The 13623-nt window shown below is 40.3% G+C and overlaps 1 protein-coding gene across 20 annotated transcripts in view; it reads right to left on the reverse strand.

Annotated features, from left to right (window-relative positions):
- ZMYND8 (zinc finger MYND-type containing 8) overlaps nt 1–13623 on the reverse strand; it is a 115461-nt gene that overhangs the window by 60104 nt on the left and 41734 nt on the right. For 7 of the 20 annotated variants that reach the window (XM_025191594.1, XM_006016700.3, XM_025191597.1 and 4 more), the window contains one exon: nt 13382–13452. In XM_025191594.1, coding sequence (XP_025047379.1) covers nt 13382–13452 — 71 coding nt within the window. Of the gene's footprint in view, nt 1–6065; nt 6100–6753; nt 6886–11502; nt 11604–12270; nt 12334–13381; nt 13453–13623 lie in introns of those variants that run through there. The other 13 variants (XR_003091764.1, XR_003091762.1, XR_003091763.1 and 10 more) reach the window with 7 other exon arrangements.

Consider the following 13623-nt stretch of genomic DNA (forward strand, 5'->3'; position numbering starts at 1 on the left):
GGGTGAGAACACAGCAGCCCAGCTTTGCACCAGACCCCTGCAGGCCAGGGTCTGCCCAGCATGGGAGGGAAAGCCCCCACTGGGGGCTTTTCACTCCCCCACACCCTGGCTTACCACATGGGGCAGACCCTGGCTGGGTAGCCAGTGCCTGGCTGGCCCAGTGCATTCAACTCCCACTCCCCATCTTCTGCCTCTCACAGGCAGGGGCTGGAGAGGGAGTGGGACTGAGCTAATCCCAGCCCAGTGAGCCAGGCTTTGGGACAGTGAAAAGCCCCCAGTGGGGGGCTTCTCCCCCCTTCCCCTGCATCAGGTAGACCCTGGCTGGGGGGTTTGGTGCTGGACTGGGCTGGTGCATTCCCCGCCTACCCCACCCTCCCCCTCTCAGAGGTGAGGGGGTGGGGCTGAGCCAAAATCTATCCTGCTTGCCTGGCTGCTGCAGGGGCAAAAAGTCCCCACTGCTGGGGCTTTCCTTCCCCTTGTCCTGTACAGATGGGGTCTAAGGATCCCTTGTCCTTGCCACCCCAATCCTACCGGGCTGACAGGTGCTGGCAGGGAGCAGAGGATTTAGTGGCTTAACTGAATGACAGCTGGGGGAGGCGCCAGCCTACTGCCAAGCATTCTAGGAAACTGGGGGACCATGAATTAACTTGAACCAGGAAGGGATCTGGGGCAGAAGTTCAATACACCGGTTTGACCGTAATCAGCTAAGTTTGATATTATATCTAACCAGGTTTATCTTAAACTAGTTTTGGCCATTTTGAAAGCAGTTTATGTGCACTGAACTTCTGTTCTGTTTCAGGTTGAAACCAGTTTTGGATCACTTAGACCAGTGTATGTATAACTTCTGTCCCAAGCCTAAAGCAGTAACGCAAGTAACGCAGGCTTATTTACAGTGGCAAAACTGCCTAGTAAAGATGATGTGTATGCCAACAGGAACTTTCCTTTACCAGCCCAGCTGTGCTAGCCACCCAAACAAAACAAGCAAGACTGATGAAAGCTCTTCAGTTGGCAGAACTGTCTCTACACCAGGCATTTTGCTGGCATACCTGTTAGCAAGAAATGTGCATTTTATATGCTTCTAGCCAACACAGCTACCATGACTAAACTTCACAGTACAGATCTGGTCCTAGTTAGACCAGTGCAAGGTGTTTCATCATTCACATTTTAAATTAAAAGTGCCTATTCTAATTTAGCTTAAACTACTTCCAAATCTGCTTAAACTAAACTTAATTAAATCTAAGGCAAATGGATTTAGGGTTGGTATACACTACAAAATTTTGTTGGCATAGCTAGCTCTGTTGACATGAATGGGGAAAATATCACCATTCCAAATGACACAGGCATGCCATCAAAAATTACTGGTGTAGATGTAACTATGCTGACAGAAAACTGTTTTTGTCAGTTTAGCTAATATTTTTACTGGAAATGGTGTAACCACACAGGCACAAAACCTTCTGCTAGCATATGCTGCATATGCTATATTTATAGTAAGGGGTTTACCAGCAGAGCATCACTAGCACAGAGTATGGAGCGTAGAGATCTCTAAAAATCAGTTTGCACTAAGCCAAAATCAGCTTCTTAAATTCAAGGCAGCAGTACCTTGCAAGGGTTTGCACTGGTTCAAATTAATTAGTTAAAAAATCCATTTGTTTTAACCTGGTACACCTTATTTGTACAAGGCCTGAAAATACCAAGTCTTTTAAAAGTACTAATGATACTTCATAATCATAGCATGAGGCAGGTATGCACTGCACCATAATTTCTTTAGATATGAGATATAGAAGTACAGAATGATTTGCCAGAGGCGATTCACTGGCAAGAACAGATATCCAGGGCCCTTGAAACAGTAGACACATTCATGCCACACATATAACACTAATTTAGACTGTTTGATTGGCAGGGAGATCAAGTTATAAAAGCACCCAGTAGTGGCACCTCCAGTTAAGGTTTCCTAATACATTCCTGCTATAAGTCTACGTCAAATTTAAATCATCTGTGCTCAAAACTTTTCCAAGCTGGGTTTCTAACTCAAAATTGTTTTTTTTCCAGTTTCAACAACACAATTTCCCAAGAACACAACTGCAGTGGGGGTGGGGAGGGAGACTGATTTGGTGGCCTGCGGCTGAGAAGGATAAGAAGAATGATCTGGGAGAGGAGAGAACAGTTGGGTGTGAATGGGGCCCGTATCAGAGTGACACAAAGAAAGCTAGGTCAGAAAGTGTTCAGGAAGACAAGAGCTGAAAATTTTGAAGCCATCACTGCACACTCTCCTTGATACTCTAGAACAACCTCTAGTATTACTTAATTGCTACTTTCCTTTGCCATCAAACAATTTCATAGATTTCATAGACATTAGGGCTGGAAGGGACCTCGGAAGATCATCTAGTCCAGCCCCAGTTGTGAAACCCAGCAGCGAATTCTGTCTCAGGTCCTGTTAGTGGTTACTTAAACAAGCTAAGGCCCAGGTTCTTAAGGATACTTAGCACCTGTTCAACAGTGCTCCACCTAACCCTAATGCAATCTTCAGGGAGGTGCTGAGACTCCCCACACAATGCACTGGGAGAGTTAGACACCTAAGGAAGGGAACCTCAGAGACCAGCAAACTAAAAGGGGAGCCACCCAAGATAGCCTGGAGGAAAAAGAAAAGGTGTGGCTTTGGCTCTAAACCCAGAAAGGTACTTCCCTCTCTTTGGATCTTTCCCCACAAACCTAGTCTTGGAGTCATATGCCTAAGTCAATTCATCAATTTTGGTAAACATTTTTTGCAGAGTCCAACTGCATCCCTACATATACCAAGCAGTCTGTTGATTAGGGAACTCAGAAATCCCCAAGCCAGATGAGTATCCTGACTACCAGGCACAGTTTGAGAATCCCACACCAATCTCCACAAAACTTGTTTGCTCTATGGCATCAGTGCTTAGATAGTTTTTTGAATAACTGGCAAAAACTTTGACAAGGGCCAGGGGGCAGAGGGTGCTAGGTGTGTAGAGAGCTAGGTAAGAGCTAAGCAGGGATTTTGAGAAGCATTTAAAGTACATAACCAGGCAGAAAACTGCCTAGGTATTGCTAAGAACCTTAGCCTAACAGCCCATTACTGAATTTCTAACCACTGAGTGAAGTGAATAGCAGCTTGCTTACATTAGAAGTGCTATAAAAATGTTACATAGTCTGTATCTACATAAATTGTGTGTGTGTGTGGGTAAAAATCAGAAGCTAAAGGTTTCAAGCTGGCATCCAAAATTAGTGGATACTTTGGAGAGTCTGGGCTTAAAATCTGTCTGTGACCCATTTCCCTATCTGTAGGACAAGGATATCACCACCAAATTCCCTCACAAATTTGATTTAGGGGTGAATTCATTATGGTACATGAAGTAGTCAAAAATAGTAGCAATGTTGCCCAAGATAGGAAAACTCCATAAGGAAATTAACATCTGTGTCTGTATTTAACAGAGGGTTTAAAATCATAAACAGTAGATGAACCTTGGGATGATAAATTCAATAATAAGTATGAAAAAATTAACACCTTGCCATTCAGAGAAAACAGTCCATCCTGAGCAGCAAATGAAATAAAGGTATGACAGAACAGCAGTAAGTGATCAAGTAACTAAAGACTATATCGTGACACGTGGCATACAAGGGGGAAACCATATATATATCTTAGGAACACTTAACTTTACATCATAATATCTTTAAACCATTGTTTCTCAACCTGTGGGTTATGACCCAAAAGTGGGTCGCAAGAATTTATGAAAGGGTTGCGAACAAACTTTTTAACTTTATTCTTCTTTAAAGGAGAAAAATGTGAGAAATCATGGCTTTTCCCTTGCAGGCTGGCAGAGTTTCAGCTTCCTAGGGGCTATTTGGGCCCCCAAGTCATCCCCTCCCCCCCCACACACACACACACTGAGGGGCTGAGACCTGGGGGCAGTGGGTTGGAAGTGAGGGGCACTGGGTCAAGACTAGGTCATCAATGTTAACAAGTGGGTCCTGGTCCAAAAGAGGCTGAGAACCACTGCTTTAAACATAAGGCTTTGGAATATAATTGAGCACAGATACTACCAATTACACTTCCTGGGAGAGGAAATTCTCCCATTAAGGGCATGGGTTGTTTGCGCCTAGTGTATTATTAATTGCTCTACAGTTCTGCCAAGGCTGACCTAAGCATGTATAACATTTCTCTCAAGCTACCATTAGGGAATGATGCTCTGATGCTAGCTATACCTGAAAGCTAAAACTGTTATTTCAACATGCTATCTTGTGGCTGAAGTGGCAGTAACTACTTACTCACATGAGACAAAATAAAACGCACTTAAACCCTAAAGCAGGGCTGTTCAACTGACAGCCTGCCAAACACTTGTAGCCTGTGAGGGTCCTACACATGGCTTGTGTGGGCTCCTACAGCCACTTCTTCCACTGCCATGCAGCAGGAGAGGGCTGGGGAAGGAGCCACATACTAACTGCAGTGTGGGGAGCATCCCAGAGGGCTGTTCCTGCATCATGTGGCGTGTAAGGTGTAGAGTCCCTGGCCACGCTGAACTTGGACAGCCTTGCCCTAAAGCAACCAAATCTTCACACATTTAAGAACTTAGGTGCACAAATTTATGAGACAGTAATCCATCTTGAATGGATACATTATGAAGATAATATATGATTTAATTAACTGATGGAGACAAGAGAGAATACTGTTCCCTCCCATTACACTCTAAGGCTATCCAGGGGTCAAAAAAACCTGCAGAAAAAAAAAAAACCAGCACAACACACGCTTAGACAGCACACCCTTGCAGTGTGGAGATCGCTGGACTGTGTGGTATGTGGCACTGTAAACATGTTTTCAGCACCATGACTGCACTCATCTGGACACAACCTAAGAGTCTAATCCTTTGCAATATAAGGACTGGGCAGTGAACACACTGTCCTGTATGTCTGCAGCATGAATAAGTACATGTGATATCACCACTTAGTGGGTGCACCTACACATGATATTACGTTGCCATAGAAACACGCTACAGCAATGTAGCATCACCAGTCACAAACCATGATGCTGCAGCTACTTCACCTTAGCAACGTGCTCCCTTGTTATAGCGTGTTGCTATGGTGATGTATCAGCCAAAAACAACCGTGAGCGGCACGCATGGCACAGTGCGAGCTATTACCGCGCCATTATTTAGTACTTCCTTTTGGAAGTACTAAATGACGGTGCCGTAACAACAGCGCCATAAGGGCACATGTATATGTGCCCACTAATGACAATTCTAAATAACCAAGTTAAGTAAGTAATAAGAGTCTGGTTGACTTCAGCAAGAGACTTGTGCTGATTTAGAAAAGCATGGAAAAATAAATAGTCTTCTCAAGATGCTCACTTAAAAACCATAGGTAAAAGACACCAACAGGCCATCTTATTGCTAAGCCTAGTATAATCTAATCCTGTGGTTCTCAAACTTTTTTGGGAGGGACCACTTGAAAATTGCTAAGGGTCTCAGTGGACCACTTAATAAACTTTTTTTTCTACAAATCAAAGCACACAACTCATATTTTAATATCAGTAGTCTTACCTTACAAGTACAGATATTCTCAACTGTTCCGCAACCTTTCTGCAGACCACCTGAATGGAGCTCGCGGACCAGTGGTGGTCCACAGACCACAGTTTGAGAACCTCTGATCTAATCAGTAACGAAGGTATAATGGCTTACCTACAATGAGAGTCTGTCTTAGACATCTAACAAGCCCACCTCCAAACCTTCTTTCAAACAGGGACCCAACAGAGTTGCAGCAGGTTAACTTAAAATGTGATTTCGAACGGATTTATTTAACCAGTGCAAAAGGCTGGATGGACATTCTTACTCTGATTTAAGGAAGGGGGTTTTCTTCTTTTTAATTTAGTGTTAGGAATGTATTTAAGTTAAACTGAAATAAACACTTAGACTAAAATAGAAGTGTTCAAACACAGGGATTTCCCACTGGTTTAGTTAAACCAAAATAAGTAAATGTAGATGTTTGTGTGTAGATAAGGCCTCAAATAATATCAGGATGATGGGCAGCAAATAGAGTAGGAAAAGCCAACTTACTTTTATTACTTTTCATGATTTTTCTAATCCTAACCTGGAAGAAAAGATAAAAGGTGCCAAAGTCTGGAAATGTTTGGGAACAAACTTATTTTATTAAACAAACTGTCTTTTTCAAAAGTGGAAACAGAAAGGACACAATTTGTATCATTAAAATAGAACGCTGGGAATTTAACTGCATTTTAGTCACAAATATAATTAACTGCCCTAAACTTGCTATCTCTGAATATCAAAACCTTACCCTTTAAATATTAAGCATTCTGTTTTTTTCTTCCCTTTTAAAATCACCATTATTAACATGAAACATAAGAACAGAAGTGAGACTGTCCACTTTTTTTGGAACAAAAATACCTTCCACTTTGCAGATTTTGAGAAAGGCATAAAAGTTAGGATTCTAATAATAGCTTAAATACTTGTATGTATCAACAGTGATGCTGAAGTAAAACAGGAGTTATGCTGGCTACTGTAAAAGGAATTTATGAGCAGAAATTTGTATTTGCCTAGCGACAAATTATATGTTTAGGATTCCAAGTACAATTTTATAGAAAGTATCAACTAAAAGTATGAAATTTCTCTCCGCCCATCCATAAAAAAAATTTTTTTTTGCAAGTACCCATTTAAAATAGAAAAATCACAAGAAGAGAGAATATAACACTGTTTTCATTGACAGTGTCATTAGAGTTGGACTCACCAGAGCAGACTTGAACACGTAATAGATGGATTGCAGAACTCTAGGATGTCCCGATTATATTCACAGGTATATTCTGCTCATTGGACACTGGTAACAGCCTTGCGCTGTCTATTTCCCTTTCAACCTTTATCCCTGTTGTAATGTACCATGCTTAGTTATTCCCAAAAGTGAAGTGAACACAATTATATGCAAACCTCAACCAAAGCTTGCATCCACACAATGAAAACTTGAAACCGAAATCAAATATTTGCAGTAAACTGACTGTAGGAAACCAGGCCTGTAGAACCCTGCTTTATGGTGGTGAAAACACAACTACATTTTGGGTTTCTAGCAGCGTAAAGTTGTACTGCTGTGTATTTTTGTACTGTAGACCTTAGAAAGCTTTCAAATATGCAGTATTTCTAGACTCTTTCAATAGATAATGGATTAACTGCATGCCCAGCCACTGCTGCTATTAAGAAACTATAGTATGGTTTTATAGGGACTTAATGCCCCAAGGCACTTTTGAAGTTCCCCTGCTGATTATTTCAAGTGACAAGGCCTTTCCACTAAGGAAAAAAGCCTCAGGCTCTAGCTTTTTTCACTCTTGCTGCAGTATTTCTAAGTTACTTTTTAAGATTGGGAAGAAATTGTCATTTCTTTGTGATTAAGTACTTGGTATCACTGCATGAACAGTAAAAACACAATGTACCGCAAAGCAATGGTTACAAAATATATCGCATATCCTTGAAATTCTATTTCATAATTCACTTCACTTGCATATTCAAAACAGATAGAGAAGTTTACTGCTCTGTCAAATAGGACAGCAACCTCCAAGACAAAGCTTTCATCACAAATTCTGAACAAGAAATATAAGGCTAGAATTCTTGAAATAACAAGTGTTGTTTTACATGAGGTAAACAGTGTACTTTTCCCAAGAAACGCAAACATACAGTCATTAGGAAGATAATTTAGTTATCTAACTTGTGTCTCAGAGGAAGGATGGGTCAGTGGCTATGATGAGAGGCATGGATGCAAATCTATGCTTCACCAGATTCCCTGTGTGATAGGATGTTCCTTCACTGCACAGTTAATTTTGGTTCTCATCGGAGTTTTTGCTCAAGGCTCTCTATAAAGAAAAACCTCTGACCTATTTTGAAGGTTATTCAAAACAGTTTAAACAACTGGTATCCAGGTTAGAGACTGAGCTCTGGTTTAAACTGAGCTGGAATGCACTCCGTAGTTAGGACTCAAGCAAATAATCACTTGAGTGCCAATATTTTTCCAATATTCTTCCCACAATTCCCCAAATGATTAATACATGTTTTCACAATGTATTCAACTAACTGGGAGAGAATCCTAGAGCCTCTCAGCACAAAGCACCATGGAATACATTCCCAAAGATACCCATAATGCACAAACAACAAGGACACAGTAACTTAGGTAAAGCTTTGCTGTAGGGATGCTCATGTGAGGATAACTGCTATAGTGGACTGCTATAATGGAAAACTACCCCTTTTGCAATTATCACCTCTCTCCATTTTACACTAGATCATAGGAAAGTAGGGATGAAAAGGACCTCATAATTCAAAACTCCTTGTTAGAAAGAAAAAATATATTGTTCAGGCCTACAAAATTGAATCATTATTTAATCCAGTATGGATATCCACTGAGGTTATCAACTAAGATATCAGTATGGATATCAACTAAGGTTTGCCTGGTTTAGGGATAATTTTTCCACATTGTACATTTAGCAACAGACTAGCAATTATAGTCTTGTAACTGAAACTTCCATAGTAAATATCAATAGCTCTAATCTTATACATGAAATACATAACAATGCAAGATATTTTTGCTTAATTTGACAATCATGACACAATGTCTATATTAATTAACATTTTGGACCAATTAGTATGTAGCTGTATCTTTGTGTCTAATATAGCATTAGATTTATGCTGAGTTTGCCTTACTTTCTGTTGGTTAAGTCAAAAAAAGTTTTATATAGTATTTTAAAAGTGGTAAAACTCATAGATATTCTCATCTATTGTAAAATTGAGCTCGGCTCTTGCAAAATTTCTGTCTCTCACATTCATGACTCTCTCCCTGATAAACTCTGGTTTCTAGTTCTGTCACTTTCAAACTCTGGTCTTAATTACATCTCCTGTCAGAACTTCTGGCAGCAGACAGCAGGTACCGATACCAAGCTGCAAGAGTGCATGCTCACCTATGCATTTCTGGTGATTCCTCATACCAGCACTGCATGCAAACTACAAAGCACACAAATAAGAAGGCACCAGCTGCCAAACGGACCACAACAACCATCCACTGGAAGACACTGGAACCGTCTGCCAGTAGAAAATATAAGCCGTATTCTGCTTGGTAGAGGGACTTTAACTCTAATCAGCAAAAATGGGGGTTTTGCTACCGCAGAGGAACCTTTAGCATGGAAGAACAGAAAGCTCTGTCAGCAAAACTCTGCAACATAAACCAGGCCTTTGCCTAGTCTCAACTCCCTTTACTCTCAACCTACTCACGTTTTGTTACTTCCCATCTTTTCTTCCTAGTTATTTCCTCAATCTAGTTAAGATGCATTATATTTCAGAAACAAAACTTGAGTAGTTCAGCACATTCTAAGGCTTGACTGATCTTAACTAGAGTTTTAGAGGGTTTTAATTAAGTCTGGTCAGGTAACTTAATCTAACAAGTTAAAACAAAGCCTCAGAATAGTGCAAAAGACTGTGTTGATACTTATTAGAGTTTAAGCCAGGTTTATTTCAATTTAGCTTAACTGAATTGGATTCTGTTTACCCCAAGTAAAAATAAGCAACTTAGACTAAAACAAGGATATTCATAGTATGAGTTCAACTAAATTGTTAAATTAGTTACGCACTTTCTTCTGTCAAATAGACCTGATATTATCTGTATTTTTAATCTTGCCTATTATTTTCCAAACCCTTTATTTGTTCATTACCCTCATTTTCTGTTTCCCTGATGTAGATTGTAGGGATTATGCGTTTAATAGCTGTAAAACACTGTGTAAAATTATAAAAGAACAAACTGAAGAACCAGCTTCTCGGAAATATTAATAGACATTAGTCCTTGCCTGCCTACATTTAGAAATGCAGCTAAAATATGCATGAACAAGAACAAAACTGTCCAATTTAGTGGCGGTCCACAAAGGGTAAATGGTTTTAGTGAAATAATCCATTATAACTATGTTGGTCTATTTGTTGGTCTACCATGTAGACACATGGTAAAATGCATAAAGCAAAATTAACATGAGCAGCAGGGAACATGCACAGATCTATCCTGTAGTATTAGAATCCTGTAATAACAGTTTCTGCTTTTTATTATTTCTAAATCTCTTAAATTTGAGTCTTTTCTAATGTGGATATATACTGCCTTGATGTGAACTGACAAAAAACCAATCTTCAGCTCAACAACACAAGTTTCAAATGGTAGGAACTCAACATAATTTCACCCTGTTCTTCTGAATAAGGCCTGAAGGTAATGGCCCTACCATACTATTGTCCTTGTTATTATTTTTATCATTATTATTATCATTCAAAGGATATCTCTGGCCTTTTTCTAAAAAAAGATAATTAAACTCTGTTAACCCAACATCTAACAGATGATACAGAGAAGGCCGAAGTATTTCATGCCTTTTTTATTTCAGTCTTCACAAATAGAGGCAGCTATCAGATGACAAGGTCAGTTAGAATAATAGAAAATTAGGGTTGGAAGAGACCTCAGGAGGTCATCTAGTCCAAGCCCCTTCTCAAAGCAGGACCATCACCAACTATGTCAGCAGCAGACAGGGAAGTTGACAGCTGGCAGCAAAGACAGGGAAGAAGATAAAGCCTAGGGTAATAGCAGAACAGATATGGGATTATGTAGAAAAACTAGATGCTTTCAAATCACTGCGGCCATGTGGGATGCATCCTAGGGTACCGAAAGGATTGGCTGAGGTAATTTCAGAGCCATTAGCTATCCCCTTTGAATTCACAGAGTTGAGTTCCTGGATGATTGGAAAAAGGCAACTATAATGCCCATTTTTAAGAAAGGAAAGGAGGAAGATCAGAGGAATTACAGACCAGTTAGCATGATTTTGGTACCTGGAAAGATCATGGAGCAGGTCCTCAAGGAATTTATTTTGAAGGACCTAGAGCAGAACAAGGTGATCAGGAACAGCCAGCATGGATTCACCAAGAGAAGTCATGCTGAACAACCTGATTTCCTTCTATAAATGTGACAGGCTCTATGGATGGTGCAGAGCGCAGTGGATGTGATATTTCTTGACTTTAAAAAGGCTTTTGACACCCTTTCTCACAGCATCATTCTCATTAACAAGCTAAGGAAATACAGAGTAAAGTACTGCAAGCTGGATACATAACTGGTTGGATAATCATGCTCAATGAGTAACTGTTAATAGCTGAATGTCTAATTGGGAAGTGGAACCAAGTGGGGTTCCCCAGAAGTCTGTTTCGGGTCCATTATTGTTCAACATCTTTGTTAATGATTTGGACAATAACACTGAGTGCATGTTCAGCAGATTTGCTGATTACACCAAGTTGAGTGGAGTTTCAGACATTTGGAGGGCAGGGATAAGATCCAGAATGACCTGTATATGACTGGAAAATGGTCCACAATCAATCAGATGAGGTTTATAGTTAAAGCAGCAACAGCCCTGTAAGATAGACAAGCCATTACCACAGCATGGACCCAAGCTGAGTTAAAGGACATCTTAAAATGTAGGCCATATTCACATACCTTGGAGTCATATAAAAAGGCACCTAGATGCTTTTCAAATCTGGACTGACACCTTTCTATATGGCTGGTTTTAGGGCTTTCCAAAGCCTGTACAATGCCTGCTAAAAGTAGGAGAGATTTTTTTAAGTAAATTTCACTAGTTTGGAGACTGGACCTAACACAATTTTAGAAATATATATGTTGCTTGTTTAAAACTCCCAGATGAAACACAAGATACAAGAATACAAATGCTGAGCCATACTTTTGAAAGAAACATAGTTACAACTACTGTGCAGTCACTGAGGGTACCTGTACACGAGCACAAAGTCCGCTCATGTCTGATTAATCGAGTCTGCTGGAGCATGGCAATTACCGTGCTTCAGCAGCCTTTCACATCTCGTGTATCAGCGTCTCCTTGCTGAAAAATGGTGGCAGGAGCGCTTGAACTAAAGCTCGTTTGATGAGCTTTAGCTTAAGCATCCTGCCATCATTTTGAAGTCCAAAGACACTGATACACGAGATGCTGCAGCACTTGCTCTCTGAGCCACTCTAATTAAAGCGCCGCCCCCTTCCAACCCTGAAGCACATGTAAAAGTGACCTTAGCTACTGAAGTATTTATCCCTGGAGAATCTACACGGCAAAGAAGAACCTGGGCATGTGCTAGAACTTCAACAGGAAGGTGACAACTTGTTGCAATAGCCCTTAAACAGTAGAGATCAGGTGGGTAAACAGAGTAGCCAAGTTTGGAAAGAGTATAAAACTGTGTAAGAGGTAGCTCATACACCTACCTACAGAAGTATCACAGGCGGCAAAGTTGCAAGCGTACAAACCTTGGTCCAAAGTCCCTTGTCCTGAAGAAAATTAAACTTGGATCAAGCCAAGGTAAAATTTCCCCCTTTACTTTGGATTTACATCAATACAATGGGTTGTATCATGTGGATGTGGCTTTTTTTTTTTTTTTTTTTACACTGAACCAGAGTTATCCTACACTAGTGATTGGCAACCTTTTGGCACTGCAGAATGAAGCTTGCAACCTGTGTGCTGCAAATCTCTTACCACCCCCCACAACACCAAGTGAGCATTTATCCTAACTGCAGATATCCAGCCTCTCTATACTTGATCTGAGCCTTCAAGAGGCTGAGAGGCAAGCGCACACACAAGAGAATGGAGGACTGTGGAGGGGGATGCTGAGGAGTGGACAGGCAGCTTTCTGCTGGATCCCCTATGCATCCATGGACCAGGTCAGACCTATGAGATCCAGGGGTCATAGGCTGCTACTCCCTCCCCTAGACTAATTCACTGACATAGACAGGCCCATAGACACAAGGGATGGAGATTTAGTTCTTTAAAATTCTACAGATAGCTTCTGTCAGGATAACAGAGTATCCCTAACTGACATTAGTCACTCACAAGATTGATTTTTTGTGAAGAGAGCAAATTTCACATTTACAGTTAATTTTTCCTGGAGTTATGATTGATTACTGCAGGACCTGCTAACATGGGTTTTTTTAACTTTTTTTTTTTTTGGCTATTCTGAATTAAAGAATTACTTCCAAAGAAACAGGTAACAATGAGCACAGAAGATCACTAGAGGTTGATGTAGTCTGAAAGTCCAGATCAAATTTTGATTGCTGGCAAGTAGGAGAGACAACTGAATGTACTCAAACACAATATATTCAGAGTATTATTCCTGATAAAACTAGACAATAATGCATAGTCCTCTTAAAAACAATATTAAAAAACCAGAAATAATAGATATTTTTCTATTAATTAGAGTAACATCCATTTAAGAATTTGTGTCTTGCACTGCAGATCACATACTGCATCGCTGCTTTTAAACAAAGACTTCCAATTTCCTCCTGTCTTCTAGAATAGAGATAAATATGCTTTCTTACTCACCTTTGGATCGAGTGGAGATATCCATCCCCTCCACCACGTCCTGCTCGGCCTTTATTTCCTCTTCAGCCAAGCTACAAGAATTAGAGATTTAGAATATGTTACTTTTATATTTAAAGTTCCTTCATAAAAGTGCCAAGTGCTAGCATCAAATATTTTCAGCCAGAAATCTAATATAGCTTTATCTAATATCCACTAAAAAAGGGGTGGCCAACCTGTGACACATGCACAGGTCTCATTGTGTG

Source organism: Alligator sinensis, unplaced genomic scaffold (assembly GCF_000455745.1).
Source record: "Alligator sinensis unplaced genomic scaffold, ASM45574v1 scaffold76_1, whole genome shotgun sequence".
NCBI lineage: Eukaryota > Metazoa > Chordata > Crocodylia > Alligatoridae > Alligator > Alligator sinensis.